This window comes from Melanaphis sacchari, unplaced genomic scaffold (assembly GCF_002803265.2).
Source record: "Melanaphis sacchari strain LSU unplaced genomic scaffold, SCAv2.0 Contig11_pilon_pilon, whole genome shotgun sequence".
Classification (NCBI taxonomy): Eukaryota; Metazoa; Arthropoda; class Insecta; order Hemiptera; family Aphididae; genus Melanaphis; species Melanaphis sacchari.
The window spans coordinates 2,305,476-2,329,810 of NW_020270469.1; the positions used below are offsets into that span (position 1 = coordinate 2,305,476).

The following is a 24,335-nucleotide window of genomic DNA, read 5'->3' on the forward strand; positions in this document are numbered from 1 at the left end:
CGAAACGTGCTAATTGCCGTGCACTGCACATTATTATATTTTATCGGTATTACACATACAGTTAATATTATTATGTGTAGTAAAAAATTATAAACACCCGAGATGATGTCTATATTATGTACATAATGGTTAAACACATGCATATATATACAGAGTAATTCACTAAGCATGCTCAGCTCCATTTTTACTTAAATAATGTATTTATTTGATTCTAATTTTTGAAATTATTAAGGACTATATTTTCAAATATTTAAACTGGGAGTATTTTGTGGAGATGTCATTTCTTTAATGAGAATCAATTCTTTTCTAGTAAATTATTGTTAATCAGATATGCAAAATTCAAATGGATGGTTTTTGAGTTCTTTAATTTGTGTAGGTACTAAGAATAATAGCTTTGGAAGATATGGAGGCTATAAAAATTTGAACATTTTATTAGTAAAAATTAATTTACCAACTGTATCAACATTGTGTGATTTGTAAATATTTTCGAGTATATAGTAAATACTATATTCAATAGGTAGGCAGTAGGTATTAATATAATTCATTTTTATTTTTTTGTTAAATCAATCTATTACCTATCCTAAGTTTTATACACATTTTAATAAATCAGAAATTACTCGTCCAACTGTCGATTTTGATAAATCAAGTAATATTTCAAAAAAGCTGTTTAATTAACAATTTATTGGAAAAAATTAAGTTTGCATCACCACAAGACACTCCTGAAATAGTATAAATAATTTAAAACATAGTCTTTTAACAAGTATATTTAAAAATTCCAAAAATTAGAATTTGAATAAATTTATTATTAAAGGTAAAAAATGGGGAGCTTGGTGAATCATCCTGTATATTATACTTATTACATAATAATTAATTCAGCGTGCAGTAGGGTGATGCGCCTCCTCGTCGACGACGGCGAAACGGATATATGAATAATGGGCCCTATTAGCGCTTGTCGTCGAGTTTACATGTATATGCTTATTTTTATAATATTATAATATGAAGTATATCGGCATGGAATAAAGTACTATCGAATAATGTATGGGAAAAACAAAACAAGACGAAACGGAAATGGGGAGAAATTATTAGATAATTCGCCCACGCACATAGTCCGTGCAAAATACACGGGGAAATGCACTCGCGTACACACGGCCGTATAATATTATACGCCGAAAAAATCAAAAACCGATTGTATTGTTGTTATTATAAAACGTGTTTGCGGTATACTTTTCGCGCCCGATACCTATCTGGCGCCTATATATAGGACTTGGGGCCCGACTTCTAAGGCGCTAGTTGCCCAGCACTCGTACGCGTAACTGTCGCAGTGCTATTGTATAATTTATTTGATTATTAAAATTGTGTAATTGTATTGTTATTATTTACGCCGAGTGAGTTGAAGCCCGCAGAGTCTTGAGCCGCGTCGAACGTATTACGCGCTCGATATTAATAATCTTGAAATATATACGAATAAGATTGATATTGGTAATTTAATACGATTAATATCAGGTTGGCGAAATAGTTTTGCAATAAAAAAAGCGTCGCGGAGATGACGGACGCCGCGCTTTATTGTATATACGTATGTGCGGTCGCGAGGATTTTGCTGTGTTCCGCGGCCGGTTTGCAGGACGGACAGCATTTCCTCAGCACGCTCATGGAGAGGTTCAAAGAAGATTCGAAACTGCCTTCTCATTTCACTCCGGGTAAGACCACTTAAGATTATGCGATATATTTATAATTGCTGTTATCATCATCACATCATCACACTCCCCATCGGTAGGGATGCTTAGCGACGAAAAAATATCTTGCAGTTATATTATACTGCATAAAATTGTTCTCTTCGTAAAAAATGAAGATATAATGTTATCGTAAGTGTTAACCGACACTTCCGCAGGTGTAAATTACGTTTATTGAAGTTTGACAATTAGTGTGCGTATCATATTTTATTACAACTATGATACGCGTGAATTTACGTAGGACATTTTCCTTTCACGTTAAATAATACTTTTTTTATCATCGTATGTATTCACTTTTTAAGAGTTTTTCATTGAAACACTATAATATAATCCTTAACATCGACGAATATAAAAAGTTTTAGAAAAATAATTGCAATTTAATAAAAATAAGACAACATGAAATAACAATTTATTATAACACAAAGTCGGCGGAATTAAAGAACGTTGGATGTATAGAGACAACTAAAAGGAATGTCATATAGAATTATAATAACGTAGACCAGCAATAGCGTTGAAGGGTAAAAGCAAGATAGCGTTAGATAGAAGAGGAGAACTTAAGTGTTTTATATTATCTTTATGTGCATGGGATAGAGGTTTTTATTTTTTATAAAATAAATAAAGCAAGTAATATATAAATACAATTTTTACATAAATTTGTTAAATTTAATAAATACTTCGAGTAGTTAGTATAAAAATATTACATGTACAAAATTGCAACCAAATATAATACATACATTTATTTAGTATAATATTTATATATATTTTTTTTTATGTTTATGAGACATTATTTTAGTATGATTGAGCATTTGAGTGTCCTAAGTTTGAAATATTTTAGATATTGAGAGTGTCATTTTCAATGGGTAGTACAATAAGTGGTATCATTTTGAATTTTCACGATAATCTTTATAGAGAAAAATGACGGACGGAAAACGTATTTTAAAACATTTAACCGTATTTTGGGTAAAATATAAAGGTTTAATATTATTTAAATTATTTTTGTATTGAAATTCCTCTTTCTTATGTCAGTGCACATCTATTTAAAATAACTTTTATTTAGTAATTTAAAATGGTTACAAAAAATATTAGTTTATCCAAAACTATTTAAGATTTATAGGTCGATTCTATAATAAAAAATTGATCAAAAATTTCTCAAACCGTTTATTTAATATTTATGTTAATTAAGATTGTTATTATAACTGTAATTTGCTTTTAAAAATGAAATACAAGTTTAAGAATGACGTAAGCTTTGAGCTATAATATTAACAGATAAAAGTGGACATTATTTATTATTTTATATTTATTAGAGGATAAAAACAAAATTCATTTTTATCTTTACAATCATATTATTGCATATGCCGGGGTTCACAGATGTCCATTAGAGTTTAATAGTTCCTTAAATATTTAACAGATTCTCTCACACATCAAATAGTGACTCATGAATTCATGATTGGTCTATTAAATTTTAATGAGTCGTTAAATTTATGAAATGTTTGCGCAACAACATGGTACCATTAAGTCTAACCAAAAATCCCCTTAGTTTGTTAGCTTTTAGCCATATAATATTTAAACGGCTTTGGATACATTTATTTGTTGCTTATCTGAAAAATATAATGAAATAAAGATATAATTTTATATTAAAATCATAGAGGCATATATTTTCAAAGATTTTCGTTATTAATTCATAATGGTTTTATTACAATAAATTTATTAGTTTTTAAATAATCAAAAAAAAAAAAAAAAATGGCTTGTAATAATAATGGGTATAATTTATAAGTTCATAATTTTATCACTAATTAATTATCACTTATTTATTGGGTCATTTTTTTTCGTTAATGTGCTTTTCGAGTGTAATGATAGTATGAAGGTTTGCAATTTGCATAAATAGATATTTTGAATGCATTGCAATCAGCATAGGTTAGGTAAGATATACCGAGTTTTAAGGATTTCTAATTTTTGATTACATCTACAGCCTTTGTACGATTTAATAATTTTATTTAATTCTATTTTCTACGAATGTTTGTTCTAATTTATAATTATAAAACAATTAAATTATGACCAAATCATTAATAACCGATTTTTAATTTGAGCGTTCTACAGAGATTTTATCGATAGTTCGCCGGTCCTATGCAGGTCTATAGTTTCATGTAATGTAAAATGTACGTTTATAGCTTTATTAGCATAATTAGTCATATTAATAATTATAGCTAATTACTAATAATACTGCTATAATTTTGTAAATATATTATAACTTAAAGTAATAATTAAACTAAATTAACTATTAAATAACAATACAATATTTAATAATATCAGGGCATATTATAAACCATTAATATTTTAAAATGTATTGTGATGTTATGAATTAGGATTGTATAAACACATTTTTGTATATCATACCAACAATTTATCCTTGTTTTGTTCCATATAATAAATATGTACTTTAAAAAATGTTTTCTTGTTGTTCAAAGTATATAATTATTAGAACACCAGATATAAAGTAATTTTTATTTTTCATTTTAATTAAATATTTCAAGAGAATGAATTCCATGAAATTGTAAAACTCCACTTATTGTAAGTTATTGTAATTTTTTGATAATAATTGTCTGTCGTTGTTATTCATAATTTTATTATATCGGGTATCTATATCATACGTATAGTTATTTGCATTTTTCTCCATAAACACAATTAAGGCATAATTTAGATGAACAAAACGAAATTAATTAGTCGTGTATTGTGTAAATATGTTCAAAAGCTATATATTTTACAAGACTTGTTAGGGCTGATGGATCTTTTTTTCCCAGACATGTCCCAGACATGTTTGTACATTCAAAAAGTTAGAAAACAGGACCCATTGTCGTACTTAATTTGTTCTTGGAATTTGGAAAGTCAAAGTATGAAAAATCACATGTATTGGTATATATGATATACATATTTTATGTTTGTGTATTTATTGTGTATGAAGTATGTACAGAGCCCTTACTAAGTGTCAACAGCAGATAGAACTGTCATTTGAACAATACTTTTACATGGCTGCGATCGCAAATATCTAGATTCAATAGAAGCCGTTTTAAACATGGCGTATGCATAGCAATGACTGAAGTAAATTGAACATTATAATAAATGATAGATGGGCTCCCACGTCGCACCCAGATACATCATATTATAGCAATCAAATATACTTTGAAATGCACGCATAATATATAAATATATAATATATTATGGATTAAATCTACATTTTGAAGTAAAAAAATCATTTTATTTAAAATGTGTTATGGTTATTACATTATATAGAGATCATTTTTTCTGATACACCTATTCCACGTAATATCAATAAAAACGTATACGAGTGCACCAAGAATAAAATATTCAATAGATGATATTTGTTAATTTTTTTTTATTCGTCATGAATTACTTAGTATAATACTCATCAACATCGCGTATTAATATTTTTATTCTCATTTCTATACAATCAAGTTTACACATATGGTTCTGAGTTATGATTTATGAATATACACGTGGTTAATATTTTCACGATTCGCTAGTTACATCATTGACATATGTATATTATGTTTAGTTATTTACAAATTGTTCAAAAATCTTATGTAGTAGGATATTGGATTAATATTTTCTTGTAGTATACTCGGTATTATGATAGTTTGTATAGATCGTATTTATGTTGTTTGGATATAATAAAATAACAGTTTTTGTTAGATATAAATGTGTTTAAAAGAGATAGCAGATGTAAAGTGCGTGCCATTTTATTAGATCTTAAAACGTATAAAATACTCCTAAAAATGGCAAGTATAACAGATATGCAGATCGAAAAAACAAAAAAAGGTATACACTTATCATGAATTTATTGAATAATACTAGTCCACTGACTGAACGTTAGTAAAGAAAATTGTACAATTATATAAAAATTACATTCGAGTTTTATCAAGTGGTATAAAAACTATAGGGTATTTGAACATTTTTTTTTGTCGCCTCTAATAATTAAATCAAATAGATATTAGTTATGTTTTCAAATGTAGTAATAATATCATATAAATCACTCAAGGTAAGTCATGATGCTAAACAAAAAAATTTATAAAAAGTTTGATACCGGAAGTTGAAAGTCTTATAGCTATAAAACAATATATTAGGTAAGAATTGTATTCATTTGAGTCTTGTATGAAGGTAAAACGATTGTTATTGGTGCTAAAGTATTTTTATAAAAATGATATATTTTTGAACGCTCAAGTATACTATTATAATATAACTAATCTTATCATTTTTTATCCATCAACCCACCATGTGTTAAATACAGTTAAAATAGAATAAAAGTATTTTGTGGATTCCATGTATAAATTACGTCCCAAAAGTATTGCATCACCCTTAATATCTCTACGGAAAATCAATATATTTAAACAAGGTTTTTTTTTTACAGCACTAAGTATGGAAATTTTGATTGAATGGCATAAAATTTAATTTTTTTTTTTAAATTCAAAAATTATCAAAACATTTTTTTATGAATTTAAGAATTTTAAATTTTTAAGGTAGCTATTTTGTTGAACATACTTTATAAAACAGTTAAAAAAAAAAAAAACATTAAAATTGAATAAAAATTGACTAAGTTAGATCAATTAATGTTTTTGAATAATTATAATAATAGTTATGTTACCTAGAAAAACACTAATTGCACGATTTAATCAATCTCGATTGGAACGATGATTTTTTTTATGGCAATCTGTAAATATCTAATTATTAGTAGAGCTTTTAGGAAAAATTAAAATTAAAATTCAGATAATATTTTTAACCTTGATTGTTAATAGTAAAAACAAAATTTTATTACTTTATGTAACGAAAATAATTCATTACATTTTTTTTTTAAATGTTCGAAGTGACCTCCATTATTTGCAACACAGAGTTAAAGTTTTTGGACCTAAGCGTTTTTAATATTTTCTAATGTTTCAGGTAAGATCTTTTGAATATTTTATTCAATTTTGTGACAGTGATCAGGCAATAAACACGACGGGTACACAATATTTTTTCAAATAACCTCATAAAAAAAAGTCCATTGGTGTTAAGTCGGGAGACCTTGGTGACCAAAGCACTGGACCCTTTGTTTCTATCCATCTTCCCGGGAAGTGCTCGTCGAGCCAACCTCTTACAATATTGGAATTATGCGCTGTTGCACTGTCTTGGATAAAAATAGGCTCTATTCTATTTTTATTAATTAGTTGAGAAATTATTAGCCACACACGTTCTTCTAATAAATCTCTATACTTTTCTCCGTTAAATTTCCTTGAATAAAAAAGGGTTTATTAATCTGTCTATTCCAAATTTCACTCCAAACATTTAATTTTACTATATTTTATTTTGGGCATACAATTCTATGGACTCACGTGAGTTTTTGTCAGATCAATGATACGTCCAGTGTCTACTTGTTTATTCATTTCTGATAAAAATAGTTATATCGATAAAAACTAATTTATCTATAAATAGTGGGTCTTAAATAATTCTATGTACCAGATAACGCCTATTCACAAAATTGTAAACGTCTTTCTTCATCAACTGCATGAAACTGTTGAACAAATTTTATTTTATACCTATGCCTTTATTTTAAATTTTTTTGAATATTCTATGAATGGATGATTTGCTTACTCTAACCTCCATGCACCTATGACGTACGGATAATTTTGGAGCTATAACTACACTTCCAAGAATGTTGATAATTTTATCAACATTTGTCTGAGATCTATTTGATCCATTATACGATGGGTTTTTACGATCAGGATACTTAATTCCATAACTATAAGCAGCTTGTCTATGACTTTAATTGTTTCGGAAGTAGGTAACATTTCACCGTGTCGATGTACTCATGTACTGAGAATATATGAGTCATTTTAAATATTGAACAAAATAAGTAAGAAATAAAAAGTTATAGCTAAAAACACAGTACGTACCGTAGTATGACACTAATAGCAGTAATCGCTATAAAGAAAGAACACAAGATAATAATTTTAATTATAATTTACAAAATTGCGATATGCGTAGATATTATTATTATAAATCGTATTAATTATAACTGTAAGATTATATTGAATTTTGTAAATTTAGGTTCACTTCATAATAACTAAAATACTTAAAAATAGGTAACCAGTTTCGTTGTTCAGAAAACGATAAGACACAATTATTTTCATTTCTATTCAAATCAAAACTTTAATTAGGTATGTAAAAGTATTATCATGCTAAAATAGATATTTTATTATTGAAATGTAAAATAATTGATTTTTTTTATTATAATTATTTAGAAAAATAACTTATTCTAACTTGGTCAATTTTTATTCAATTTTAATATTTTTTTTTGAACAGTTTTAAAAAATATGTTCAACAAAACGGCTATCTTAAAAATGTATAATTGTTAAATATATAAAAAATTTTTTTGATAGTTTTAGAATTTAAAAAAAAATATTGAATTTTATGCCATTCAATTAGAATTTCCATACTTAGTACTGTAAAAAAACTGAGTTTAAATATCTTGATTTTCCATGGAGATACGGGTTTTTTTGGGACATACTGTTGTATGTATATGTCTTATTTATGTTAACAGATATGTATCCAGAATTGAGATCGCAGTTATACCAAGGAGACATAATACTGCCAATTTCAAGGAATGCTATTATGTCAGATTACTATAAATGGCCCAAGGCGATAATTCCTTATACAATCCATTATAATTTTAGTAAGTAAATTAAATGATAAAAAAAAAAAAAAAAAATAAACATTGAATATTTTGTACGTTGATGCTCAAAATCGGTTTATCAATGAAATAAAAATAGGAATACTATTTTAAGTACAGTATATTTTTTGTTCCAAGCATGTACTTTTTTTTCTTTTGGTTTATACAAGTAAGTATAAATTACTCTAAAAGCTTTTAGGTTTTAGTAAAAATGGGACCTTTAATAATCCCATTGTAATGCGAATGTACTATTCGTCTTTTGAATTTAACGTTATTTAATATTTATAGTATTAAAGCTTAATTTTAAAAATTTAATTATATACTTTACTACGATTGCTGAGAAGTGAGAACTTCGATTTTAATTATTAGATTACGTATATGATATATATTATATCTATAATATATAATATGTATTTAAGCTGTAGAGTGCCTCGCAGAGTGTTTTTATCTTCATCAAAATTAATATTTTTTAAATTAAGTTTTTGAAAACTATTTCTGTATTGATATGAGTCACGTCATAATAACATTAATAGTTTCAATCATTTTTTAACTTAAATCAAAATATTGAAAAAGACATTGTAATTTATTTAAAGGTAATTAATATTTTAAATATCGAATTACTCATAACTTCCGCGAATTTTTTGTACAATATATTATGTGCTTTTTAATGTTTAGGTAAGAGACAGATGCTAATTTATGTTGAGTATGTGCGAGAACTGAACTCTAACTCTAATATTTTTGGTGTAAATTGTACATAGAGTGGATATATTAATGTGATTGATCGTCGAGTGAGAATGCTATCTGAAACGTTTGACACTTGAATAGGTGGGAAAAAGTTATAAAAGGACGAACATTTTTGATATTGATTAAGTGTTTTAGCGAATTAACTTATATAGATATTGATAAATCGATTGGTGTCTCCACATCAAACACCAACTCTAATTTACCGCAGATATTGTCCAAATGGCACAATTGTGAGTGATCGAGGGTTTATTTTTAAAATAGTTTTCTTTACGATTTTTTTTTGCGTGTTCTATCACTGATGCAGCACAAGACGAACGGTCCAAGATCCGGATGGCCATGGACGTGATTGAGTCGAAGACATGCTTGAGATTTGTCGACAAGAATGGTGGGAACGCGACGCAGCTGCTGAAAGACGTCGGGCACTCAGAGTATGTGCATATAGGTCGTGAGCGGAACAGAGGCTGTAACGCCATGATAGGATACCACCGGGAAATGGGTGGCCCGCACACCATGAACTTAGAGGCACCGTCATGTATCTCTTACCAAGGCACGGTGCAACACGAACTCCTGCACGTGGCAGGGCTGCTTCACGAACAGGCCCGTGCCGACCGTGACAATGCGGTGATCATTTATTGGGAAAACATTGACAAGGGTATTTATTTTAAAATTATTGTTTTTCAATCGATTATTATTTTTACATTTTTTTTTTAACAATGTTTACAACGGATTTTTAAAAATCAAAAAAGTTAAAAGATTTTATTATATATTAGCAATTAAGCTCATAGGTGTGCACAGGTACGGGACTAATGAGGTTTGAAACTTTGAATCTTCCCAATGTATCTATGAAACCTTAGAAACTTAAATTTGTCCTTAAAATGTATTAATTATATAAAGCAGATAATTATAAACTAAAATATATATTACATAATATTTTTTATTACTTATTAATTATTATAATATTCTTCGTATTTTATTTCTATTGAAAATATGATTTGCCGATAAATAATTTTCACTACCAACATTATTTTAAACACCACTTCCTCATCTTTGAAAATTCCTGTGCACACCTCTGGCTGAACACGTTAAAGTGATAATTTTCGTAATCCGCTTGGCAGTGGCTGCTGGGTGTCAAAAACTACGAATGCTTTGTATAGATATTGTGATTATGAATAATATACCAATTACTTATATAATATATATACACAATAATTTTAAAGGGTAGGTATAATGGTATTTGAGCTATCATTTTGTGTACCTATTATACAATATTATATAGAGTTTATATTGCATTACAACATGATATATTTAATAGGGTTCTGTGTGTATTTTAAATTTATATATATACGAGGAATGTGTAGTAATACGATGTGTAATACGATATCATTGTAGGCCCGTAGCCAGGATATTTTTCGTTGAGTGGGGAACGGTCCATTTGAAAAACATCATTTGAACTTTCAGTATATAATATTATATTACAAAACGAAAATGTATGTCAGAGATGAGTTTCAAATGGTTATGTACTCTACATCCCTTTATTAAATGTACGAGTTATATATATATTATACATCATTAAAAACAGTTTTAATTAAAACAACAGTAATACTTGATTAATATATTATTATTACTATTTACCGTGGTTTCGGACGATTCAAAACTAATCTAATATTTAATTAAAATCCAATACTCTTTATAAAGGACCAGGCTATACGTAAAGTTCTAGTACAGATACCTATTAGTTATAACTTATAACTAAACAAATTGTCCCTTTTATTTAATTTTTCATTTTCAAAAGTCCGAAAAGTCAGTCAACCCCAAGCATTCAAATATAATATATCGGTATGCAAACATCCGTCGTAGTTAAAGTAGAAGAATATATATAATAGTATGTTTTATATAGATAGGTTTTAATAATATTTGTATAAAATAATACTTCGTCTGTAGTTTGCGCTGTATAATATACTATTTTTTTTTTGTAGTTTGTCGGTAAATACAAAACCTTTGAGTTATGAGACTCTGTAGTTATTTATAGAAATAGTATCTATGAGTATCTACATAAACTGTAATGCAAATAATTACAATCAGTTACGAATACTTAGTTTATACTGTAAAATATTATGATATATAATTTTAGATTCTGAGTAGAGCGATGAACGTATTGATTTTATTTTGTGTATTGTTTATTTTTGTAATGAGTACACAATAAGTTTTGATAAAATGCTTAGGTTTTCAAAAATAGCGGTAATTTTGGATTTAAAATTGGATCTAGTTTTTACTTGAAAGAAGTAAAATTTAAAAATTCCCAGCACTTATTTTTATAATTGGGAAAAACAAACAAAAATCAAAGGAAAACGGGAATTTTTAAACAAAAATTAATTTTGTTTTTTTATGTAATTTAGAAACAAAAACCGTAGATACTTGATATTTTCACAAAACGCTCATTATATTTGTTTTCTATTTACAATAAAATTTTCAAATTATTTCAATTATATTTTAGTTATTTATAGACATAAGAAATTACATTTTTTTAGTATATTAGTTTGATGTCAATTAAAAGTTTAAAACAAGATCCCACAAAGTATATTCTTTATATCTTTATATCTGTATAAAAATATTAAAAATAAATAGGTACAATTTTTTTGTATCCATTTGAAGTTAGAATTTTGTCGGAATTTTTCAAAATCACAAAAAATTACAAACTATATTGTAGTTAAAAATTTCTAAAAACATTTTTTTTTGTAGGTATCTAAGCTCTAAAAATGTTCTATAAAATTCTTTATAAATTAAAATAAAATTTTAGACAGTACAGTATTCATTATTTATTATTTAATATCCAATGAACACTTACCTACCTTATTTTATAACTTATTTAATAACGATTTATTTTTTAAATATACACAACTAGCGGTATTTAGCCTATGTGGTTTATCATGTTTTTGTTTTTAGCATATTGGCCAGACTTTAACAAAGTGCCAGATAATCTTACAACTACTTTTGGACTACCTTATGATTATACTAGTGTAATGCATTACCCTCGTTATGCTTTTTCAAAAAATGGTAAAGAAACCATTGTAGCTAAGGTGAGTTAAAGTGTAAATATTTATTATATTGAATAGGTATTTTGTATGAAAAATATTCGATTTTTCATTAGAATTTTATCAAAAAAAAAAAAAAATTAACTATTACTACAACATTTGAAATGATTGTTTCTTAACACACTAACTTAAACATTTAATGTTTTTAGAAGCATTTAATGATTGTAGTTAAAAATAATGGAACTTAATAAGAGTGTTAGCATACAGTTTTAATAGGGCGAATATATTTACCATAACATAATCAATTTACGGACAGGATGCTATGACTAATTTTGGCACTTATCTCGTACCGCATCGTGTTGTTATCCCCTAGTGAAACTATTGTGTTAAATTTAAATATTATATTGTATTTGAAAGCAATGACAAATCTATCTAATTTTAACGAAACTCTGTTAACTATTGTGTTTGAATAATTTATATCACGTTATATTATGTATAATTTTAATCATATGAATACGTATTCATATTGCAATAATAATTAAACAATTTTTTTTAAATTTTAGTTAGAAAAACTTTTATTTTATTTTTTTGAAGTTTTGAAATTAAAATTACAAATTGTATTTAATATAAAAACAGTTACAAAACACTTTTCAAATATTTTAAATTTTTGGCAGAGACTATAATATATTTACAAATGTTAAGTAAATATATGCTGTTAAGTTTAAGTTCTATCCAGCGGAAATTATACCAGCATTTTTTATAAAGTTATATCGTGTTCTTTTCATATTTTTTTGTTAAAATATGTAGGAATTTCATAGTGAAATATTTATCATTATTAAAAATATACATAAATATAAATTCAAAAACTTATTTAATGTTATCAGTATTATTACTAACAATAATTTTTTATAATTGTAAAGTATTTAATTTAATGAATGTTTCAAGTCTTGAATAAATTTTCTTGACGGGTTTTCAATAATATTTAACCGAGTCATGAAGTTACATATAGATTTATTAATTTAAAATCTTAAGTACGTACCTAAAATTTTTTTATAAAAATAATTCAGTTTATTAAATTTCGTAAATTACTTTAAAATTATAATACCCTTTTTTATTTAACCAAGTAAATTTTATGTTAATATTATTCAAATAAACTCGTTGATTTTATAGAATTTTTATAACAAATTAATTTAAATAAAGGATTATCCTTTAGGTAATATTTAATTCTAAAATTAAATTATCTAGCACTTAAATCGGATTGCACATAGCTAGCTGTCGTGTGTATTTACTAAATTGCGACAGAAGTTTATTTTCATTAATTAAAAAAAAAAAAAAAAAACTAATAATTTTGTGTTGCTGTTCTCGGGAAATATACTAAATGAGTTCTATAATTAGATTTAAGTCTAAGTCAATTTTAAAATTTAACACAAAGTATTAAAAAAGCAAAAATGCCACAAGTAAATTTATAACTGAGACTTACTTTCATATCTATAATATATTTAGTTGTTATGAAAAATTTTAAAATTTTTGAAATCAAATATTTTATTTTATTAAGTTTTAACAATTTAATAAACATTTTTTTTTACAAAATTCTATATTATACCATCTGTTTCAATTAGAACAAAAAGCTTAAATGATAATACAGATTTTATTCGAAAAAGATTGACAAATACTATTTTTATATTCAATTCGTTTAGATTTTAGTCATATTTTCAAATGTAGTAATAACATATTCATCAATAACAAATGGTATTTATACAATATTTATTATTACATATTATTTATATTATATAGTTATAGACTTATAGTGTAACTAATGATATTACGCGGACTGAAATACTAGGCATTTTAGTGTATAGTAGTAGGTGGTGTTGTTGCTGTCATTGAACTATGAAATATTTATTTTTATATAGTACCTATAAGTGGAATGTGCTATAGCAAATTACTTTTTTTTTCCAAGCATGAACCAAGTATGAGTTTGGGACAGAGAGCCGGAGCTACAGTCAATGACTTGCGAAAAGTCAACGCGATGTACAATTGTGATGGTGCCGCTGCAACACCCTATACTAATGCAGGTGACTACCGAGGCGGCGCATATCGTATTTTTTAGTTCAAAAATATATTATAATTATTGGCACGAATGTATTATGGCTTATTTTTTTTTTGCACAATATTAAATTAAATAAGTAATAATTTTAAAATTATTTGAAGTTTATGTTTTTATTAATTGTATGATGATTATTTAAACGAACTTTAAGCTGTAATAAAATCCTAAGACTTTAATTTAAATATTGTATAGTATATAGTTTTAATTAAATAGACGAGAGACAATTATTTTACAATATAACTTATAATAATATTGCTACTTAACTACTATTACTCGGTATTTAAAACTCAAGCATTAGTGATAGAATTATAATATTATACGCATGAAAGTTTTAAAAATAGCAATTTATTACATTTTAATAGTTTTTGCTTAATTTTAATTATATCCATAAAAAAATCGTATTTTCGATCGTCTAGTAGCATGCAATTCAACAATAATATAATATATAAATGTTTACAATCTGGACTATTCTGAATAATCATTAATGATCAATGAATTTATCAATTTACTTTATAACTACAATTCTACAAACTGAACATATTATTATATTATTGGTCATTTCAACGTAAAGCTGGAATAATTTTATTGTATAGGTATTAGCGCATAGCTACTTATAAATTGTTGAAGTATACGGCGAAAGATGAATTAATATCCATGTACAATGTACTTAGACAAATATAATTATATGTTATTACTTGATATTTATATGTATTATAGAAATAAATCGATAATACAAGAGAAAATATATAATATAGTTGTCTATATGATATTATTACGTAGTGCTCAGAAGTAGGTTGGTGTCGTTGATGATAGAAACCAGAAAGATATCTGAAATGACACAGGGAGGTTAAAATATGTTGAATACAGGCTACAGTGGACCTATATGGCTATATATGTACCTATAAAGATGTGAAGTTGTATTATACAGGGATAAAAACTGTATTATACAAGGTAGGTATTGAACTATTAAACATAAAGTATTAAATTATTTTATACATACAGTATAAAAACAAAATAAGGTGTTATTTTTAGTTATTATAATCATAAATAATATTTTTATTATTTATAATTGTAACATGTTTATTTAGTATTCATGTGAAAGAAATTATTTTAAATTTGTACTATTTTAATATTGTAAATGTAGATACAATGAATTAGTATGTAAATATTAATTATGGTTTTCGAATTATTTATATTTAAAAATTTAATATAAAAACAGATATTTTAATATCTTTATCTATTTAAACTTTTTTTAAAATAAAATACATTTTTACTATTTTTCTGATATTAAATATAAGTACTTTTTACAAGAAGTAAAAAATGTGGAACAAAAAAGTTAGTAGGTAAATGTATATGTCGATTGACAAAAAATAAGGTAGCTCGATTAAATCCTAATTTATTTATAAAGATATTAAGACAATTTATTTGATATTTTAATAATATAATTTATTATGAAATATTAATTGTAATAAAAGTATTTTAAATTTAAATCATTTCTAGTCACTAATTATTTGAAATTATGGTACACAGTACATCATAATTGATAGCATAACTAAATATTAATTTGTTGAATTTGGTCTAAAATAATTCTTATATTATGTATTTTTTTAATACTTTCTGACCTTTTAGCCATTTTTCAATTTATTATTTTTAAAATGATTCATATTTCATGATTAAAAATAGTTTTATAACTTGTTGAATTTCCAATAATTTAAGGTACAACAAAGTTCTATACGGTATAATACTGTATTAAACGAAAAAAAAATACCATATTTTGACATTTCTATATGTTCTTATTTACCGTTGTTTGTTATATTTTGTATTATTACTTTTTGACATTTAAAGTAATTGAAATAATTGTTATTATTTCTGGGTACCATTGCCTATATAATAATAATAATTTATATATCAAGGTCAAAGTGTTTATGCAGTTCAATGATAAAATTAAAACAACTATTACAATAAACTATTCTTTCATAGCTATACAAAAAAATAATAATAACGATAAATAAACAAATAATTAACTTCCGGTTGTACATTCTATCGGCTATTCTATGTTTAAGAGTGTCATTAACCATTAATGTTTGATACAAATTAATCATATATTCTGAATATAAACATCTGAATTATAATTATAGTAATTACATATGGTGGAAGTGTTAATGAATTAAAAAGCCAATAGTAATATTTTAAATGAACAATATTACGGGATAACCTAATAAATAAATTAAAATATTGTATCATTATTCATAATAAATAATAATATTATATTTTTGTGCAAAGTATGATAGAGAGGATGGATAAAAATAAATTAAAAACCATCAAATAGGAAGATAATAAAGACACAAGAGTAAATATGATTACTTAAATTCAAATAAAAATGATTAATATGACAGAGTATTAGATACAATTTGTGATTTTTGCATAAATTATGTTATAAGCTATAAGTTATTTGATTTTCTTAAAATATTAGGTATAAGAAATAATAATTATAGTTTACTATCATGAAAATACCATAATTTAGCATTTTTAAGTCAACAATATTTACTTTGGTTAAAAGCTTTTAATCATATTACATTTTTATGTTTAATTATATCAAGTATAATATGGTATATAATGCGTGAGTTGTTAGTGAAAAAGATTAAGAGTATTTATTTTTTTATTAGAGATTTTACGTACAATTTAGGTGTAAAATTTTTCCAAAAAGCCATACACTTGTTAAAAATACATGATCAGCTAGAAAAATTATTCAAACTACACTACTACTTCAATTTCTATACGAGTTTCATTTAATTTGTTTTTAATCTTAATAATTTATTTATTTTAAGTGTCGCTAATGTGCGGCTTCTTAATAATGTAACTCAAATTTATATATTTCTTACACTTTTTCCCTTCATTATATTAATTTATTAGTGCATTTATCTGTATAAATTATATATAATATTCTTATTCCAAAAATTGTTTCCTTTGTCCAATTAATACTTAAAATACTTATGTATTATTTTTTTATTGTATTATCATTACTCAAATTAGTTACAACTAAAAAAGAAATACTCTATAATAGATATCGATTGTTTTAAAACCTATAAATTTATCCGACTTTTGAATAGTTTTTGAACTGCCTTAAAATTAACTATTTAATTATTAAATCTTAAGGTACTAGCTAGAGTTTTCTGTACAAGAATTTTTATTACTTTAACGAAATTTTTTATAACTAATGAGACCTGAGATAAAATCTTATAACAATAATAAATGTATTTTCCTATTATTATTAAGTATCAGGTACAATTAATTTTGACAGTTGAAACATTGAATTTAAATGTAGTTACAAGATATTAAATATTTATGGAAAATAAAAATGAAGATATAAAAATACAAAACAAAAATTAAGTAATATAACTTAATTGTAGAATAAATAAGATAGAGGATAAACTAATAATTTTTGATAATATTAATATTTCTATTTTAACGTATACTTATGATTACATAGTAACTTTATATAATATGCGTGTACTAGCTGTAATGATGGTTCATTAAAACTCATTAAAATTATCGAATCCCTTAAGTACGAAGCAGATAAAACATTACATACGATAATAGTATAATAATCTAATCTATTAATATTAAAATCAGTAGGTATATTAATAGACATAACTTATTATTTATCTTGGAAGATATAGTTTTAATAATATTATATTATTTATATTCAATGTTTGAGTTTGACAATAATAGATAGTATCACTGATTTTAACTTGCCAACTCAATGTATTTTTTAATTTTAAATTTATTAAAAATATATTTTACCACTATGATTTGATAAAAACTAATTATTAATAAATTGATTCTATTTTTACATTTTTGATAATTATTATTTTTGGCACTGCTTGATGAATTTAAAAATCATTTAGGCAAATGGCCAGTATGTGGGACCTATAGGGATTATGAGGTCGTAACCTAAATAGGAGTCATTTATCTTTAACCTATATAATAAATCTGATTTATTATCACTTAGGATAGCGTAAAAATGTTACCACATAAATCAAAACATCATTTTATACTGTTTAAAAAAATTAAAATTAAATACAAAAACTAATGAAAAATAAACACAGATTTTGAATTATTTAGGTATATATTATTTGAACTATAATTACTATTTTACTAATAATAAAATGATAGATAGGTAAACATATTGTGTAGATATAAATAGTTTGTATTCTTAAAATAATAATAATAATAATAATAATTTGGATATTTGACAAATTGAATGAAATAAATAAATGTAAGACTCATATAGTTATTTAATTCAAACATCTATAGTATTTTTAAGTCTATAATAAGGGTTGAACAAAGAATTTGACTTAAAAATATATTTAAAAATACTTACAAAATTTGTTAAAAATTATATAATAATATAATAAGTATCAATCAAGATTATAAACATAATATTAATTTAAAGAATTTAATGTTTGTTATACATAATTTATTATATTTTAATATAATTAGAAAAAATTTTAAATACATTTATTTAATTAACTAAAGTTATTTAGTAACGATGACAGAAAAACATATACCTACTACATTTATGTAAAATAAACGATTAACATATCAAAATATTTAATAAAAACAACTATTAGTTTATTTAAATTAATATTTAAGTAGAATATTTATGACGTAAGTAACTATTGTAGTTTACTAAGAGTAGCTATTTTTAATACATCAACTACATTTACGCAAGTATTAAGAAATTTTCAGTTAGCGCAGTCTCCATTAAATTTTTGAAAAATATGTAGGCACAAAATTAACACTAGCTTTCACAAACTCAAAATCAATCTCAAAATATGAAACAGCATAATGTAAGATTCATCAAGATAGTGCACAGATATATAATATAATGTAATAAAGTACCAGTTGATATTTTAAACAACAGATCATTGTATGTATTTAGAAAATTATAATTATATAAGTATATAATTGATTACTTATTATTGTTATTGCCTATATTATGGAACCTACATATTTCTTCAGTCATATTTTATATCAACATATCAACATCATTATGTACATAAATAGCCAATATTGAAGACTTGTAATGAAATCGAATAACAGATAAACATTATGTATTTGGGGTAGAACTTACAACGTCACAAAAAACATTTACAATCAACTCAAAACTTTGATTTCTTTAACAAATCCGAAACAACGGATACAATAGTCAATAACTGACAAGAGCAAAAAAATTAACCCATAACAAGAACTGTCACAAAACATAAAACAAGAAACAATAAAAATATATTCACATCAAATGTTAACTGTAGTAAACGTTAAGGGGAATGAGGTTCATAATAACATACAATACTGTGATAAAAAAAAACTAATTAAAAAAAAAAATTAATGTTGATATTATACAGCATTGAGGCGATACAAATACAATAAATCAGATCTATCATTTATCCGAATTAAGGAAAACATACATATAATTATTGTAGATTTGATTTAAATTACCCTATTTCAGGTCTGTAAAATGTTTAAATACTATACATTTACAGCACGTTTAAGAATAATATCAAATGACAAGCATCGCTAAAGTAAAATTTTATGTATTAACTCTTAAAACTAAATTATCATAAATTAATTGTTCGGTATTCCTCCTACGCAGTGGATTTTGAAGATTTCATTATTGTTTCATTAACCAGTGAACGTATTTTTACTCATGAATATTTATCGATAATTATTCGTAATCTCATTAGCACACTGGTTTGTTTCGTGTCAGAAACAAAGTTTAAGAGATTTCACAAAATTGGTAAACATACTATATTATATAATATTAAGGCGTGGTAGTGATATTCCGAGTCATAAGTGCATATACAAGCGGTATACTCGAATCAAAATACGCACAAAAACAAAATAGTGGAAGGCAAAATGTATAAGTAATGTGAATTAAAGGTATGGAAAACAAAAACAAAAAATAACACATACAGTTAAATAATTTTCAACGAATCTATGGTATAACTATAGTGAAAAATTAAGCTACATCCATAAAAATCCGGTATAAATAATATAGTGTTTAGTGATGATTTATGGATAATATAACTATACCGAATATTTTTTTTAAATTTATATACCTACTAGTCAGTGCTGAAGTATTTAGTATCTATTGGCTATTCTTAAATTTTAAGCTAATGGTTTTTATCAGTTGGAGTGATTATTTTACGAGAAGCAGTGACGCATTTTTAAACTTCCCTCGAAATAAGAATTACATAATATGATTATTATTACACATTAATATATATTGTATAATATGATAAATACGACTAAAAATTATTATTTTTTTATTATTAGGTTTTTTAAATTTATATCAAGCAATACGTGTATTTATTATTTTAGGATCAATTTAAATCAGCAAAGCCTAAGTATCTAAGAATAGTAAGAATAATGTGTAGAACAAAAGATAGACATTTTGGGAAAAAATAATTAATAGAAAAAATTTGTTTTTTATTTTCCACAGTAAATAGGGGTGTATTTAAAATTTTGAGAGGAGGAGATATAGAATAATAACGTTTTTGGTATCCTACTCCATTTAATAATAAATAATAATAATAATAAATGTATTTAAATTAAAAATATTATAGTATTTGTTGAATATGTTATTACAATAATTATTAACTTGTAACTTGTAAGTCAATACCAAAGTACTAAATAACGGTGTTCATTAGACTATAATAAATCAAATTTTTTCTCATATCTATAGTTCAAAAAATTCAAAATATTTAAAATTTATGTCATACTTAGAAAATAATAATTTAAATATTTAGTGAAAAGTATACAACAATTATTCGTTTTAAAATTACAACAAAATAATATAACTTATTTTGTTAAAAATTAATATTGCGTAAATATAGTTCTATGAATTTTACTCTTGATTTTTAATATACTACCAGAAACTACCTATAAATCTGATAGTTGAAGTATTTCTACTGTTCTAAAAAGTGACGACAAACACATTAAAAATTTATCAACCCACGGAACCAATCAGAATCTAAAGTAGATGTAGTATCTGTGTCTATAGGTTTATATTTAATTATATAGGTAATATAAATTTACCTCTTGTATTTTTGTATTTTTGCATATTTTGTTTTCTCTCATTTTACTTCACGAATTTACTATTGCACATTGACGTAACTTTTAAATTTTAATATATGATCAGTTGTGTATATTAGATAGGTACTTCTTATTTTATTTATTTATTAATTTATTGTACATGCTTGGTTGAACTTCATTTATGGTTTCATGTATACGATAAGTTTTATTTAATGATAATTATCTTTCTTCCAAGAGTATATAAATAATTTATACAATTTCTAAATAAATATTTTAAAACTTTTATTTTATTTTAACGATTACAAATATTTCCAATAAAACATTAAAATTCCGATATTCAAATAAAATGTTAATCAAAATATTTCAAACATTTTTTTTTTTTTTTAATGTAATATATATTTTAATGCGCATGCACGATGTACCTATACTCCAAAGTATTTGCTTATTTTTTAATTTTAGTTTTATAAAATTAAATACTTTTGGATAAAATTTTGATGCTAAAATACACGTGTTAGCTAAATTTATTATAATTTTAATATATCATACGATTTTATTCCTTTGATATAGGACGAGAGTGAAATTTTTTGGGTTAGGTGTGTCAAAATTCTGTTATCTGTTTAAAAAACATTTTACACGTCTATAATATGATTGTATCAACTAATATTCATTCTCAAGCTGAACTCCCTGTTAAAAAGAGTGGGATTTAAAAAAAAAAAAAATGTAAGCACAATACCTATTACGTTGTTTAAAAATATTTTTGTATTTAGTACCTCTGTTTTAATTATCAACTGAACTTCTATACTTTTTTCTTTTAATTTTTAGTATGATTTTTGTTATTGTTTATCATTGAATAATTTTTAAAGTACAGTTTTGTGTTTTGTATGTTTTATAATGAAACATTAATAGTATCAGCTTCCTGGAAAAAACATTTTCACAACTGTAAATAAAAAAAACATTTTTTCAAAGTATAAAATAAGTTTGGAAGTAAATTACAAAGTTTTAAAATTTTATAATTAGTAACTATATTATTTTTTTAATTAAATAATTTATTAATTAAATGCAAGGTATAACAATGAAATAAATTGTTTTTATATGCTTTTTAAATTTAACAAACGTTCTATTTTGATACCTTGATTAGAATTTATATTTTCGTTTGCCAATAATAATTAAGGTCCCGATTTGGGTTTTTAATTTTTGGTCATGATGTAAAAATACTTATATGACAATTAGCTGATTATTGATGTTATGTGTATTTATATAACAGCTGGTATTTAAACTTTAGTGCAAGACAAAAATTTTCAGATTTTTTTTGATGTCTATATCTGTTATTTAACGTTTTGATAAAATAAAATCTAATTAAAAAAAAATACTAATTACTATTATATTTTAAGCGATTTTTATATATAAAAATTGCTTAACAAAAACAATTTATGTGTATAATAACTCATTTATAATACATTAATGATTAATATTTCGTATGTTTAAAAAAAATTCATTCACTTCATAGTATGGGCGTATTTATAAGAGGTGGTTAAGGTTGCTGCTGCTATGCGAGGAAGTTTTTGAAGAGTTTAAGCTATTATGAGAAGTATCTCAAAGTATTATATACCTACTCATTGTGTTTTTCATTTGTTAAATATTCGTCTATTAGATCTAAAAAAATATAGAATATTCGAAATACATTTGATGTAGTGTCTAAATGTTACTCATTTTTTAATCGCTTGACTAAACGTACATCAGTATTAAAAACAAAACGTTGGATATTTTTATAACTAATATAGCTATTTTTAAGAAAGTTCTCAATAGCAGAAGAGTTAAGAAACTTCAATTTATTATTTAGTTATTTTTGTAATAAATATTTTGTGTATAAATAATATGAGAGGAAACATTTTTCTGATATTTTATTCTTGTTGATATTTAGATAGGTTTATTGTAATATTATACATGTATAATATATTTTTATTAGCCTCCTCTCCGAATAGAAACTCTAAGTACGTGTTTGGCTCATGGAGCTGAGTATATATTTTGATTTTTTTGTGTTAGATAAAAAATTATTTTTTTACACGAGTAAAAATAAAACGGTCTTTTAGACTCTTAATTTCAGATATTTGTACCAAAATAATGCTCAAACCGTTTTCAAATTAATTAATAAATTATTTTCCTTATTTAGATTTTCAATTTAGACATAACGACTTTTTTATATAAATAAAGTTTAAATTAAAAATAATAAGCAACGTATAAATATTATGTATCTATATAATCCTAATCTATGGATTTTAGTTCTCAGGAAATTGCGAGAAATATGCGATAGGTAAGAACTAAAATTTACTTATTACATAAAAATAACCTGTATCATTATTTTTATAACGTTTAACATTTTTTGTGAGCTACTGTTGCAGCAATACCTACCTATATACATAATATTATATTAACTATACTTTCACGGTCGCACGTAGATATATAATAGCACACGAAAGAGACGAAAAAATAATAAATTATTTATAATATCAAGTAAGGCTTTAAAAATAAAAAGGAAAACAAACTATTATAACATTTATAACCAATTATACAGAACCAATATATACACATAGTAAGTAACTGGGGGAGGTCGAATGACGGGCGTATGTTTTATTACTATATAGGTATACGTGAGAATGCTCATTTTTTATGTTCTGTCGGTTGGGTAGTGGACAATAAAATGTTCCGTTTTATTGAAATGTTCATCGGACTATATAATATATATGCTTTCAGTATTCTATGTACTGTACAGGCAATTCGAGGAATCCAAGAGGTACTAAATTTAAAAACCTTGTTTTCATTATATTTTTTCGCATATTACATGATGCAGGTCACACAGGTATTAGCGTACTGAATATAGAATACCTTATTGTTTAGACTTCGTGTGA

The 24,335-nt window shown here is 24.5% G+C and overlaps 1 protein-coding gene across 1 annotated transcript; it reads left to right on the plus strand.

The window, feature by feature from the left end:
* Nucleotides 1–1,301: 1,301 nt before the first annotated feature.
* On the plus strand, nucleotides 1,302–14,386 carry LOC112604267 (low choriolytic enzyme-like). Its single transcript, XM_025353229.1, has 5 exons — nucleotides 1,302–1,697; nucleotides 8,320–8,451; nucleotides 9,497–9,844; nucleotides 12,136–12,269; nucleotides 14,185–14,386. Exons 1-5 carry the CDS (start codon nucleotides 1,544–1,546, stop codon nucleotides 14,332–14,334), a joined length of 918 nt encoding a protein of 305 aa, XP_025209014.1. The 5' UTR covers nucleotides 1,302–1,543; the 3' UTR covers nucleotides 14,335–14,386.
* Nucleotides 14,387–24,335: the final 9,949 nt, after the last annotated feature.